The sequence below is a fragment of the Neopsephotus bourkii genome, unplaced genomic scaffold (genome assembly GCF_033783945.1).
Source record: "Neopsephotus bourkii isolate Nb327-2 ecotype Australia unplaced genomic scaffold, CSIRO-AGI_Nbou_v1 NB_284, whole genome shotgun sequence".
Lineage (NCBI taxonomy): Eukaryota > Metazoa > Chordata > Aves > Psittaciformes > Psittacidae > Neopsephotus > Neopsephotus bourkii.
The window spans coordinates 596,219-610,416 of NW_026900793.1; the positions used below are offsets into that span (position 1 = coordinate 596,219).

At 65.4% G+C, this 14,198-nt stretch overlaps 2 protein-coding genes across 5 annotated transcripts in view; both read left to right on the forward strand.

Moving 5' to 3' along the window:
* The window catches only part of BSN (bassoon presynaptic cytomatrix protein), a 94,493-nt gene extending 80,425 nt beyond the window's left edge, over positions 1-14,068 (forward strand). For 3 of the 4 annotated variants that reach the window (XR_009724513.1, XR_009724515.1, XR_009724516.1), the window contains 8 exons: positions 6-6,629; positions 7,329-9,438; positions 9,743-10,488; positions 10,784-10,877; positions 10,999-11,139; positions 11,292-11,346; positions 11,432-11,528; positions 11,990-14,068. Coding sequence is in view for 1 of the 4 variants with exons in the window: in XM_061346934.1 (XP_061202918.1) it covers positions 6-6,629; positions 7,329-9,438; positions 9,743-10,488; positions 10,784-10,877; positions 10,999-11,139; positions 11,292-11,332 (9,756 nt within the window). In the remaining 3 variants the exon portion in view is untranslated. Of the gene's footprint in view, positions 1-5; positions 6,630-7,328; positions 9,439-9,742; positions 10,489-10,783; positions 10,878-10,998; positions 11,140-11,291; positions 11,347-11,431 lie in introns of all 4 variants that reach the window. The other variant, XM_061346934.1, reaches the window with a different exon arrangement.
* The window catches only part of LOC133208801 (acylamino-acid-releasing enzyme-like), a 40,911-nt gene that overhangs the window by 16,450 nt on the left and 10,263 nt on the right, over positions 1-14,198 (forward strand). The gene's annotated exons all lie outside the window — the stretch shown is intronic.

Sequence of the window (14,198 nt, forward strand, 5' to 3'; positions counted from 1 at the left end):
AACAGGATGGGAGCAAGCCTTACCCCCCGGACCTGTCCCGCAGCCCCCAGAGCCTGAGCGACACCGGATACTCCTCCGATGGCATCTCCAGCTCGCAGAGCGAGATCACAGGCCTGGTGCAGCAGGAGGAGGAGAAGCTGAGCAGCACCGGGCTGGCCGGGCAGAGCCCCCCCAGCCCCTCCGAGCTCACCAAGCTGGAGAGCAGCATGCGGCCCCTCCTGGAGGGCCGGGGTGCACCGCCGGAGCCCACTGAGCGCGGCAAGAGCAGCGCGGAGCCGCGGGAGGAGCAGCGGCAGCGGCAGCGGCCACGGTACCTCTCCATCACCCCCGAAGCCTTCGACTCGGATGAGGAGCTGGAGGACATCCTGGAGGAGGATGAGGACTCGCTGGAGTGGGAGAACCAGCGGGAGCGGCGGGAGAGCGCGGAGTCGTCGGATGAGTTCGGCAGCAAGCTGCGGCACGACTACGTGGAGGACAGCAGCGAGGGGGGCTTCTCCCCGGTACCTCCCAGGCCCAAGGGCCATGAGGCTGACGTGAGCGATGAGGAGTTCATGCGGAGGCAGATCCTGGAGATGAGCGCAGAGGAGGACAACCTCGAAGAGCAGGAGGAGGAAGGCTATGGGCGCACCAAGTACAGCGTCCCCAAAGCTGGGCAGAAGGCCGAGGCAGAGAAGGGCAAAGAGCCGGCCAAGCGGCGCCTGCCACACGGTGCCAGCAGCCTGTATGAGGAGAGAAAGGAGGTGGAGACATCAGAGGGTGATGACCTGAGCACGGCACAGGGCGGGCTGCGGCGCTTCAAGACCATCGAGCTGAACAGCACAACTGGCTACGGGCGGGAGATGGAGATGGGGCAGGAGGCGGATGCCAGCCTGGACCGGGAGCCTGAGCTGGAGATGGAGAGCCTGACGGGCTCCCCCGAAGAGCGCTCCCGGGGCGAGTACTCCTCCACCCTGCCAGCCACGACACCCAGCTACACCTCGGGCACTTCGCCCACCTCCATCTCCTCCCTGGAGGAGGACAGTGACAGCAGCCCCAGCCGTCGGCAGCGCCTGGAGGAGGTGAAGCAGCAGAGAAAGGCTCGCCACCGCTCACATGGTCCCTTGCTGCCCACCATTGAGGACTCATCCGAGGAGGAGGAGCTGCGGGAGGAAGAAGAGCTGCTGCGGGAGCAGGAGAAGATGCGGGAGGTGGAGCAGCAGCGCATCCGGAGCACGGCACGCAAGACCAAGCGCGACAAGGAAGAGCTGAGGGCCCAGCGGAGGAGAGAGCGCTCCAAAACCCCCCCCAGCAACCTCTCCCCCATCGAGGATGCCTCCCCCACTGAGGAGCTGCGGCAGGCGGCGGAGATGGAGGAGCTGCACCGCTCCTCCTGTTCTGAGTACTCACCCTCCATCGACTCAGAGGCTGAGAGCTTTGACGCAGTGACCTCCAAGCTGTACAAGTCGGGCAGCGAGTACAACCTGCCCACCTTCATGTCACTGTACTCCCCGACGGAGAAGGGGGAGAGCGGCCCCAGCCAGCCTGCCAGCAAGCCCCTCAAGAGCGCTGAGGAAGCCTATGAGGAGATGATGAGGAAGGCAGAGATGATGCAGAAGCAGCAGGTCCAGCAGGCTCAGCCAGCGGTTTCCTACGGCAGCACCTACCAGCAGGTCAGCTACCACGGCACCGAGGGCCAGAAGAACAGCTTCGATTACCAGTACACGGAGGAGTACCGATACGATGGTGGCCCCGCACAGCCCTCCCAGCCCAGCTATCCAAGTGAGAAGGCAGGAGGGGTGTATGAGGAGATCCTACAGACCTCACAGAGCATCTCCAGGATGCACCGGTCCTCCTCCTTCGACCTGTCCCTTGAGCAGGGAGAGAAGGCAAAGGGGCAGGAGGAGGCGTACCAGGAGAAGCACTTCCTCCATGCCGAGAGTGCCTACGCTGACCTGATGAAGCAGAATGGTGGTCCGCTCACCCCTGGCACCAGCCCCACGCAGCTCTCCGCTCCCGTCTCTTTTGCCACCTCTGACAGCAGCACAGCCAAGGCCATTCCCGATGTCCGCGTCACCCAGCATTTTGCAAAAGAGGGCCAAGACCCAGCCAAGCTCCAGGGCACCCCGGCAGCTCCCAGCCCAGCGTTCAAGGCTGCTCCCACTCCTTACGCCTACAGCAAAGGTGCTAGCACGGTGACAACGGCAGCAGGCAGCCCTGGGAGTGCGCTGCGCACCTACAGCTCCCCAGCTCCGGAGGCTCCATCCACGCCCAGCAGAAGCTACAGCCCAGTGAAGAGCACTGTCAGCTACGGCTCGCAGACAGAGGACATCAGCAGAAGCAAGGCAGTGGTGGAGATCAGCGTGCAGACGGCCAGGGAGAAGCTCCCGGCTGCGAGCGACAGCAAGCCCCTGCCACCGAAGGCGTACACCTTCTACAAGAGCTCCAGCCCTCCCCTGTCACCCACCTCCCCCACGCAGAGTCCCACCCGCACCACAAAGGCCACGGCAGAGTTCTCCACGCAGACGCAGAGCCCCCTCCTGCCCTACGAGGGTCCCACCGCCGGCCCCGCCGCCTCTTCCCCCATGGTAGCCCAGGGGACGCAGACACCCCACCGGGCGGGCTCCCCACGCCTGGCGCGGCAGCCCTCCTCGCAGGATGCTCCCTTCATGCTGATCCCGCTGGCGGCTGACGCAGCCAGCCAGACTAAGCCAACCAGCTCCGGCTCCTCCACATCTCCCACCTCCTCGCCCACCAGGCCGAGCCGGCAGCTGCCGGCACACGGCTACAGCCAGGCACCAGAGACGGAGCAGCCGCTGACTGCCTACATCAGGGTACAGCCGGTGAAGGAGCACACCCAGAAGGCACCCGCTGTGACTTCAGCTGCTGATGGCATCACGGGGCTGTACGGCTGGGGAGCACTCCCTGCAGAAAACATCTCCCTCTGCCGCATCTCCTCCATCCCCGGCACATCCCGGGTCGAGCCAGGGCCCAAGGTGCCGAGCACTAACGCCGTGGACTTACGGACCGCGCTGAAGTCTGCCCCCATCATCATAACAGACCAAGGCATGGATCTCACCTCCTTGGCCACAGAGGCCAGGAAGTACTGCCTGACCTTGGACCACATCCCGAGCCGGCAGTCCACAGCCATCCAGCCCCTGATCATCAACCTCAACGCACAGGAGCAGCCCCACGCCATCATCGCGGCAGCCAGCACTGCCAGCCTGGCCATCGCCTCCCCCATGCTCCTCTCGCAGCCCAAGCAGCCTGTGGTCTACGGAGACCCCTTCCAGAGCCGGGTGGACTTCGGGCAGGGGACCGGGAGCCCAGTGTGCTTGGCACAGGTGAAGCAGGTGGAGCAGGGCGTCCAGACGGCTGCTGTCAGAGCCAGTGGGGTGCCTGTTGCCAAGTCTGAGCCCTCCGCTGCCCCCCAGCCCAAGTTTGCAAGGTACGGTGTGCCGGGACAGGTGGTGAAGAAGGACATGCTCATCACACAGCCCGCTGCAGCACAGAATGTCGGTGGCCTCCAGCAGCCCTTCCTGCCAGAGCCGGGATCAGAGCTGTACCGGGCAGTGCCGGTGGAGCTAAAAAGCCACCTTGCCCTGGGTGGTAAGAAGTCCCAGGTGATGATGGTGCAGATGGAGGAGGCGGCAGGCGGCCCAGTGACCAAAGTGCTGAAGGAGGAACCGCCGGCCAATGTTCTGGACCTCACGGGCATGAAGCCGGAGAGCCAGGTTGCCTGCTGTGACGTGGTCTACAAGTTCCCCTTCGGTGGCAGCTGCACCGGCGCCTTCAACCCCACCTCCAAGATGCCAGAGAAGAAAGCTGGGGAGGCGGCAGCGCCTGGCCGGAAAGCCAGCGGGCCCCTCTATGGCAGCAGGGAGCCAGAGCTGCCGGAGACCTTCCCCTTCCGGGAGCAGCCAGCACCGGCACCCCCAGTCTACGAGGAGCAGAAGTTTTACCCCACCGGCGCCTTCGGCCGCCTCTACTCCTCCATGTCAGACACAAACCTCTCCGAAATTGGGATGGGCTACTACCCCACTAAGGGGGATCAGCCCTTCGCCTCCCCAGCGGGTGATGCCGCCGTGGACCTCAGCACCATGAAGCACTCCTACAGCGTGGGCTTCGCCGAGGAGGGGTACCTGGGCCAGGGGCTGCAGTATGGCTCCTTCTCCGACCTCCGCCAGCCGGCGGAGCTGCTGGGCCGCCCGCTCCCCATGCGCAGGTACAGCTCAGCCTCCAACATCTACTCTGACTACCGCTTCTCGCCCCGGGCAGACCTGTCCAGCCTCCAGGAGTCCAGTCTGGCCCACTACAGTGCCACCACGGCACGGGAGATCAGCCGCATGTGCGCGGCCCTCAACTCCATGGACCAGTATGGCGGCCGGCACGCCAACGGCCCCGACCTCATGCCCTACGGCCAAGGTGCCGGGCCAGGGGGACCGGGCGGGCTGGCGGCTCCACAGCAGGGCCCTGTGCCCCCCAAACCCAGCGGGATGTACAACCCCAGCTTCCCCGAGGGGCGGCAGGGCTTCGGCAGCCTGGCACAGTACAACATCCCCGGCGTCCGCCTGGGCGCCATCCGGCAGATGTTCCCTTCCACCGCCACCGTGCGGGCCGCCGACGGGATGATCTACTCCACCATCAACACGCCCATCGCCTCCACGCTGCCCATCACCACCCAGCCAGCCTCGGTGCTGCGGCCCATGCTGCGTGGGCTCTACAGGCCCTACGGCCCGGGCGGTGTGGCAGCCGTGCCTCTGGCCAGCCTGGCCAGGCTGCCGGTCGTCACCCCCCGTGTCCCACTGGCAGCACAGGGCCTCTACCGCTACCCAGCGCCGAGCCGGCCGGGCCCAGCAGCCTCGCTGATGGAGACACCCGTGTACCTGGGCAAGCCCATCAGCACAGCACCGGTGGCAGCGGGTGCCAGTCCCGCTCCCAAAGTCCCCACCACCAGTGGCTTGCAGAGAGCGGAGCCGGCGGGAGCTGCTCCCCGTGCCGAGGGGCCAGCGGCACCGGCGGCCAGCAAGGAGGGCGGGCAGGCAGCCCCGGCGGCCAAGGCAGCTCAGGATGGAGGTGCGCAGCGGGAGGAGCGGGAGCGGGAGGAGGAGCGGCAGCGCAAGCAGCAGGAGCACGTGCTGCAGCTGGAGCGGGAGCGCGTGGAGCTGGAGAAGCTGCGGCAGCTGCGGCTGCAGGAGGAGCTGGAGCGGGAGCGCGCGGAGCTGCAGCGGCACCGGGAGAAGGAGCAGCTGCTGGTGCAGCGGGAGCTGCAGGAGCTGCAGTGCATCAAGCAGCAGGTGCTGCAGCAGCAGCAGGAGGAGCGGCACGCGCAGCTGGCGCTGCAGCGGGAGCAGCTCGCACAGCAGCGCCTGCAGCTCGAGCACATCCACCAGCTCCAGCACCAGCTGCAGCAGCAGCTCGAGGAGCAGAAGAGGCAGAAAAGTGCATTCCCCGCGCCCGCCGAGCCCAGTGCCCGCCCGGCCGAGGGGCCTGCCGAGCTGCCGCGGGGTCTGCCGCAGCACAACGGGCACGCGTGGCCGCCACCCAGCCAGGCGCCGCCGGATGGCCCTGCCGGGCCCCGCTACCCCGCGCCACAGCGCCCGCTCAGCAGCTCGGCCTCGGACATGTCGCTGCAAGCCGAGGATGCCTGGGAGCCTGGCCGGGGCATCAAGAAGAGGAACTCGATGCCACGGCTGCGGGACGCCTACGAGAAGGAGGCTTCGCGGGAAGCCTTTGCGGGGAGGAAGACGGCGGACAGCAGCGTGCAGACGGACGAGGAGGACAGCGAGGAGCGGTACCTGCTGTCGCGGCGGCGGCGGGCGCGGCGCAGCACCGACTGCAGCGTGCAGACGGACGAGGAGGACAGCGGGGAGTGGGAGCAGCCCGTGCGCCGCCGCCGCTCACGGCCCTCGCGGCACACGGAGGCTGGTGCCGAGGGCAAGGCGGAGGGTACAGCCCGCGGCATGGCCAGCGTGGGCATCCAGACCATCAGCGACTGCTCGGTGCAGACAGAGCCCGACCAGCTCCTCCGCGTCTCCCCCTCCATCCACATCACCACCCATGACCCCCGCGTGGAGATCATCAAGTACATCTCCGCTCCGGAGAAGACGCAGCGTGGCGAGAGCCTGGCGTGTCAGACGGAGCCGGAGCCAGCCCCCCAGCCCGGCATCGTGGTGCCGCAGCTGACGGTGCCCACCACCATCCCGCCCTACTCCAGCAACATTCAGATGGTGAGCACAGGCCCCCTGGACCCCCACGCCATCCGGCAGCAGACCCTGGGCAAATTTGAGAAGAAGAAACCCGATCCCCTGGAAATTGGCTACCAGTCCCATCTGCCGGCCGAGTCCCTCTCCCAGCTGGTGACCCGCCAGCCGCCCCGCTCTCCTCAGGTCCTCTACTCGCCCGTCTCTCCCTTGTCCCCCCATCGCCTCCTGGAGTCCTCCTTCGCCACCAGTGAGCGGCTGAACAAGGCTCACGTCCCCCCGCAGAAGCACTTCACGACCGACCTGTCCCCGCGCCAGCAGACGCTGCCGCGACCCATCAAGACCATGCAGCGCTCCCTCTCGGACCCCAAGCCCATCAGCCCCACTGCCGAGGAGGCCGGCAAGGACAGGTTCTCCCTCTACCAGCACGCGCTGCTCCCTGGCACACAGGTACGTCAGCATGGGGAACAAGCATTCCCTCGGGGAATGGCCCCAGGAGGCACCTCGGGGCGTTCTGGTTTCATTAGCACTGCGGCAATTAATGATTTAAAAAGCTGGCTTCTCACAGTGACCGATGACAGGCAGTGGACACAGACCAAAGCTGGCTGCTGGAGGGAGGCCCCGGAGATCCATGGGCTGCACGAGCCCATCAGTGGGCAGGAGCTGCTGCTGCTGGCTGTCAGGGTTGTCCCCTGTCCCCTCTCCCAGCTGTGTCCTCCTCTCCCACGGAGCAGCCGACATGCATGGCTCCGGTTTGGGTGGTGGTGGCTCTTATTCCCACCATTACCCCCTTGGGCTGCCAAGTGCCCAGCAAAGAGCCCTGGGGCAATTCACAGGGCAGCAGCAGCTCCCACCTCTCTCCAAAGCCAAGCACCTGAGGACAGAAAGCATTTCTTGTGGCACGGGGCTGTCACGGCACTTGGCCAGCTGCCACCCTTGGAATTACTCACTGAAAGAGCCCTGCCTGTTACTTCCATCCTATTTATTGTGCTTTTACATAAACGCTGCTTCCTCGGTGCATGGGGGAACACGTGCACAGTGGCTGCCTGACCGCAACCTCTGGCCATGGGAGGAGCTCCATGATACTCAAGGGGGAGCATGGGGGGACACCCTCCTGCATCGCTGACCGAGCGTTCCTTTGTTTTGCAGGTCGGGGGGCTGCAGTCAAGCCCACTGTCACGGAAGGTGAAGCGGACACTGCCCAGCCCGCCACCCGAGGAGCCCCATGTGCCCCTGGCCAGCTCAGCCACCCCGCAGCTCTACCTGAGCAGCCTGGCACCCAAGGCCACCGCGCCAGTCACCAAGGCCAGCCTGCTGAAGGAGCTGGACCGTGACCTGAGGCTGGTGGAGCACGAGGCCACCAAGCTGCGGAAGAAGCAGGCAGAGCTGGACGAGGAGGAGAAGGAGATCGACGCCAAGCTGAAGTACCTGGAGCTGGGCATCACCCAGCGCAAGGAATCGCTGCTGAAGGAGCGTGGAGGTGGGCGAGACCACCCTTACCTGCGCTGCGCCGGGGACCGCCGCGACTACCTGTCGGACAGCGAGCTGCACAGCCTGCGCCTCGCCGCCTACGACGGCACCGGTCTGCGCCCCGCGCCCGCCGGGCAGTACCCTGACTTCGCCGCTGCCTCCTACGGCGCCTACCCATACCCTGCCCCGCAGGGCCCCGCTGCTTTCCCACCGCCACGCCTGCAGCATCCCCAGTACCCCGCAGCCAGCACCGCACAGGATGGTTTGCCAGCGGCCCCACTACCTGCCTTCGCCTCGCCTGGTGCCTTCACAGCCCCTGGCGCTGCATACCCAGAGCTGGGCACTCCAGGCCAGCCAGGCTTCCAGCCCCAAAACCCCTACCAAGCCCCGAGTGCTTTTGCCGGAGCGGCCGCCATGCCAGCGGCGCAGCCTGCCCTCTTCCAGAGCCCTGCAGACGTAGCTGGTGCGCACCAGAAGCCACGGCAGACCTCGCTGGCTGACCTGGAACAGAAGATCCCCACCAACTACGAGGTCATTGGCGCAGCCACCAGCTCCTCTGCCGTTCCCGATGTCACCTTCAGCACCGCGCCAGCCGGCGGTAGCTATGAGCAGTACAAGGCACCGGAGGCCCGGCAGGCGGAGAGAACCAGTGCAGCCCCAGGCCCCTCAGCAAGCTTCTCTTCAGAGTCCCTCTACACCAGCCTGGAGCAGAACATCCCCCGTAACTACGTGATGATCGAGGACATCAGCGAGCTCACCAAGGAGAGCCCAGCAGTGGAGGGGCAGAAAGCGGAGCCAACCGGCACGGGCACTGAGAGCCGCCATGGCAGAGAGAAGAGCGAGCTGGGGGATGCCGAGAGCTCCAGCCGGCCCTGCTGCTACAGCAAAGCTGAGGAGGAGTCTGAGGAGGACATCTATGACCACCATGGCCCCGACTATCGAGGGAAGAACAGCTACCATCGGGGCACGGAGAGCAATGGCAGGGTGTCAGGTGGCTCCACCAGCTCATCCTACTACTATGGGGACAGTGAGTACCGGCACTCCTCAAGGGTGGACAAGCACGGCTCTGGTGCAGCTCTACCGAAGCATTCATCCAAGAACCTGGCACCTGCCGTTGTCTCCTCGAAGCGCAGCAAGCACAGGAAGCAGGGCATGGAGCAGAAGATCTCCAAGTTCTCCCCCATCGAAGAAGCCAAAGACGTGGAGTCAGACCTGGCCTCCTATTCAGCGACAGCCTCAGTCGGCAGCAGCAACGTGGCCTCCAGGGCCAAGAAGTTGCAGGAGGAGATCACGTACGGCCTGAAGAAGAACGTCTATGAGCAGCAGAAGTACTACGGTGTCTCCAGCCGGGATCTGGTAGATGAGGAGGAGCGGGTCTATGCCGCCGGCAGAACCCGCTCCTCTGGCTATGGGGTGGAGAAGTCCTCTGGCCGGGAGGCAGGCGGCCGGAGCAAGTCCTACGAGCGGGAGGGCACAGAGCGCTCCCAGAAAGGTGGCTCCAAGCCCTCGTCCCTCAGCATGAGCCAGAGCCGTGGGCGGGCGCCCATCCGCACACAGCCCTCAGAGGAGGAGAGCCCCGTCAGCCCCCTGGGGAAGGCGGTGGGGGGACCACGTGCTGCGGGGGGGCCCGGTCCCCAGTCGGCAGGGGACCCCTGCTCCCAGTTCTGCTCCAGCCACTCGTTGCCTGATGTACAAAAGCACATCAAAGACGTGCCAAGGAGTCACTCGTACAAGCACGAGGAGGGCTACGGCATGGATGATGCCCATTGCGTTGTCTCGGACAGCGAAGGTAACGGCTCCCCGTGGTGACCACCCCAGAGCATGGCACTTCCCCGGGGCATGCCCGTCCGCTCGTACGCAGAGACACTTTCACCGCCTCAGTTTGCTTGACATGTGCCTTCCTCCCCTTGCCCTGGCTGTTCGGTGTTAGCCGGTCCCACACCGTGCCCTGCCGTGCCGCGTCCCATCCCCACCGGCAACGGGCTGTCCCCTGCGCGCGTGCCCGCTGCTTGCCTCTCCCTCATCATTGCATGGCTTCCACCCGGGCAGCCTTGACCGAGACATTGACTGTGGTTTGTTTTTGGTTTCTGAAGCCTATCATTTGGGTCAGGAGGAGACAGACTGGTTTGATAAGCCCAGGGAGGCACGCGCGGAGCGGGTCAGGCACTACGGTGGCCACTCTTCCTCGCAGAAGAGACCCCCGGTTAAGCACACCTACCATGACTACGACGAGCCCCTCGACGAGGACCCATGGCAGCACGATGACTACCCCCAGCACCGCGAGCACCGGCACCACAGGGAGTATGATCGCCATGCTGGCAGCTCCCGGCACGCCGGCGATGAGCCCCCGCGCCGCTCGGCCAAGCAGCACCCACGAGAGCCTGGCCGCCACGAGCCCCGAGGCCACGGGCCACCGGCTGCCACCAAGAAGGCGCAGCAGCCTGAGCCCCGTGCGCCCGCACCCTACGGCCCCAGCTCTGCTGAGTACCCCCCATCGTCCCGCCCCACTGCTCACCACCACGGCGCTGAGACCCCCAAGGCGCAGAAGCCTCCCCAGCCACACGGGCCGGCCGCCCCAGCGCCAAAGCAGGAGCCCCTCACACACACGCCGCAGCCGGCGAGCAGGCAGCAGCAGGCAGGGCCGCAGGCAGCACGGCAGCAGCCAGCGGCACGGCAGGCTGCCCAGCCCACGGGCTCAGCGCAGCCCGAGGTGAGGGGCAGGACGCAGGGACCCCCATCGGCCCGGCCACCGCAGCAGCAGCAGCCAGGGCCAGCGCAGGCCGCGGGGAAGGCACCGGCCGCAGTCCATGCGCAGCCAGGAGGGCACCCAGTGCCGGCGGTAAGTATGGGCTCAGCTGTGTCCTGGCCACACAGCTCTGCCGTGGGCAAGGGCTGGCAGGGGAAGGGTTTAGGAACGGGAGCCACGGGGCAAGATGTATTCTACCCATGTGCCACCCTGAGTGCCACAGGAGCAGCCATCCCTTTGAAGGGACCCAGGAGGGGCCATCCCCATGCCTTAGACCCCTTGCTGCCTCTTTTGGGGCTGTGGAGCAGCGTTTGGGGTTTTTGGTGTCGCCTCCCTGCCCATGCCACCCCTAGAGGATGCTCTCTGAGAGTCGTTTTCCCTGTTCCAGCCAAAACCGGAGCAGACGGATGCACCCAAACCTGCAGCAAAAGTGCCACAGCAGCCGGGGAGAGCGCCCGCATCACAGCCTCTGGGAGCAGCAGGTCAGTAGGTCTGGCATCACACTGCCATTCACCCCCCCACTGGCTGCCTGGCACCCCTGGGGCTCAGCCGAGCTCCCATGGCCATCCCCTGCTAATGGTGGCTTCATTTGTCCCCTAGCAGATGTCAAGGCCGGTCCCTGGGCACCCGGGCCGCGTGGTCCTGCCAGCACAGCCATGGGGCAGCCCGGGGCGGAAGGAGAGAGCGTCTTCTCCAAAATCCTGCCAGGGGGGGCAGCGGAACAGGCAGGCAAATTGACTGAAGGTGAGGGCTGCACCAGGGGATGGGGGGGGTGTCATGGTGGTGCTATCTGCACCAACACTGTCGGGCACCTCGGGGGGTGGCCACGGTGCCCCTGCGGTTTGGGATGTGGTGAGGCGGGGGCCATGCTGACACCTCTCCCGGCTTCCCCACAGCGGTGTCAGCCTTCGGCAAGAAGTTCACTTCGTTCTGGTGAGAGAACGGCACAAGGTGAGTGCAGCCGCGGCGGGTGCTGTGCCGCGGGCTCTCGATGCCCTGGCCAGGCCTGATGCCCTGCTGTTCCCTCCCGCCGCAGGAGTTTGGGAAGCGAGTGGAGATCGAGTCGTTGCAGTGGAAAAACCTATGAAGAAGCCACTGGATTCAGCACACGGCGCCAGACTCTGAGTATAACAGTGAGTGTCCGGGGCACCTGCACACAAGTTCCCTCCATCGCACCGGTCCCCTTCTCCATTCCATCCCTGGGGTTCCCATGGCACCGCTGTCCCCACTGGCACATGCCAAGTCGTGCCTCCAGGGTGAGGAGGACGTGGTGCAGCCCCATCCTCTTTGCACCGGGCCACTCATTCCCATCTTCATCCCCAAGTGCTGGCCCCAAGCTGATGCGTGGGGCTTGGCCTTGTTCCCCAGTCTCAGCAGTGCCATGTGAGCCGATGCCACGTGGATGCTGGTGCAGACCCTGGGTTTGCGGGGGTTTGGGCAGCCTGAGCTCTGCTCCGGGAGCCCGTCCAGCATGGGGGTGGCAGCAGCTGCTCTGCCGGCAGCGCCACTTGGCTTGCCATGGCCCATGTGCTCGGGTCCCTTCCGCGGGGACATCGCTGCTCGTGCCAACGCCTCTCTCTGTGTCTCTTGCAAGCTTTTGAAAGCAGGGCAATCCCTGGATGCTGGACCAAACGGCGGCCGAACGGGGCCCCAGCGGACGCCCTGGGGCAGGTGCCCCCCACGCCTGGCGAGCAGCTCCGGTGCGCACACGGCAAACCCCAGCAGCTGCCCCAAGGGGACAGGCCTGATCCGGAGCATCGGGTCAGGCCCCGTAGGTGGGCCGTGGCCCTTTCTCAAGATTATACGCAGAGTTGCTCCCTCCGAACTCCAGCTCTGGCCTCTTCATAGGTTTTTCCCCCTCCGAGGGCTGGGTGCCATGTGCACCGTTCCTCCTTCCTGACCCCGTCCGCCCCACCAGGGTGTCCCCGCGGCCCCTGCACTGTGGCCCGCTCCTGGCCCCACCGGAGAGCCCCCGGAGCGCGTCAGCTAGGACCTAACACTGTTTCACTACTGAAATACGAGGCCATAGGACTCTGACAGGTGGCACGGCCGGCCTTTGCTGCCGCAGCCGCCGGCTGGGCGCATGTCCCGGCGCTCAGTGCCGCCCCGAAGCCATTGGAAGCATTGAAAGGGCCGCGCTTGCCCTTGCCACACAGCCAGCGCGCCCACCGCCGGGCACCCCTTTTCTTTCAAGAACAGCCTTAATCATCCCACTTTGATTTCTGTGTATACCTCATCCACACTGGGGAGGGCACGGGGCGTCGTTGGGGAGGGATCCTTTCTTTTCTCCGTTTTCTTTGAGTTCGTTTGGGTTTGGTTTTGGTTTTGTTTTCTAAACTTTATACCAAATCCTCTTCCCTCTTTGCTTTGTGCGATGAGTTAGCACACGGGCTGTCGTCTGTAGAAGCAATAGAGTGCAGGAGGCTACAAAAGAGCACAAATCCCGTGGAACAAGATCAGGAGAGCTTTGCCTCCGGCAGTATCTTCCTCTTACTGTGCAATCCAAGTCCTTCTCAAGCCATTTCGTGGGGACAGCCAATGCGGCGGCCGGTGGCCAAAGCCCACTCGCCCTGCCAGGAGGGGGTTCCTTGGGGATGGGGAGCAGCTGGCAGGCAGGGAGGAGGCTCGCCTGCGCCCCGCTGCCTCCCCATGCCGGCAGCACCCGCCAGTGCCCCCCGCTCACCCGCCCGATGTTCTATGCAACGAAATAACACGACTCCAGAACAAGACCTGTGAATAGCTAATCGGTTTAATGTCGCGCCTAAAGGGTTTCATCGCAAAGCGTGCCGCCGAGCGACCCAAGAACTTACTCTTTACCAACCACCCGTGCGTATGAATTCGTGGCATGTTCGACCCACGGAGGGCCACTTTGCCAAAGGGCAGCCCTAGCGCCCGTGACCGTCTGTCCCGTCCTAGAGCATGGCTTGCTACTTCTCTGCACGGTTCCACCCGCCTTTCAGTGCTTGCTGTTCTTTGCCTGGACTTTTCTTTTCCTCTTTTCCATCAGTCCATCGCTGTACTGAAAGCTCTTTGCAGATTTATGCACTTGTTATCAAGGGCCCAGTTCCCGAGGGATGCCCACGCTCTGCGGCAGGTCCCTTGTGGGGGGGCTGTGCCTGCCCCAAGGCTGGGGAAGAGGCCAGCAGCTGTGGGACCAGAGGGAGTTCTCATGGGGGGCACGGAGGACAGCCCCAGCCCTGCGAGCACCCATTGATGACAAGTGGGTTCCTCCTCCGGGCCCCGCTGCCCCTCGCGCTGTAAATACTTGTACAGTGTGTAAACTGCCCGCGGGACTGAGACCCCCGCCGAGGCCCGTTCTGCCGCCCGAGCACACCCGCCACCTCGCCTTGGTGTCCAGCGGGACTGGGGGCACGTGTCCCACCCCGCCGGGCCCCCAGGCCGCAGTCTGCTGGCCGGGGCGGGGGGACGGAGGGTGCGAAGGGCCGGGCGCCGTCGGCAGCAGTAGGCGCGATGCCGGGTGCGCTCCCTCTGAACATTGTGACGGTGTGCGTGTCTGCTGTGCTCTGTGCCACCCGTAGTGACCCCGTTCCGTGCCGTACCGTGCTGTACCGTGCCGTGCCGCCCCGCCGCTGTGTCGTGACTCCCTCCCAGAAGCTGCCCCCTCACCAGGTGTTTCTGTGGGAACAGAATAAAAAGGACTTGACACAAACCACCAACTGGCCGCGATTCCTGCCTGCGGGGAGTGAGGGGGGGCTGGACATCGGCCGGGCTGGGAGTGCGGGTCTGATCGGTGCCCAGCACCGGCGGGCTGGGGGTCCCGGTGGGCCCCAAGGGCCCGATCT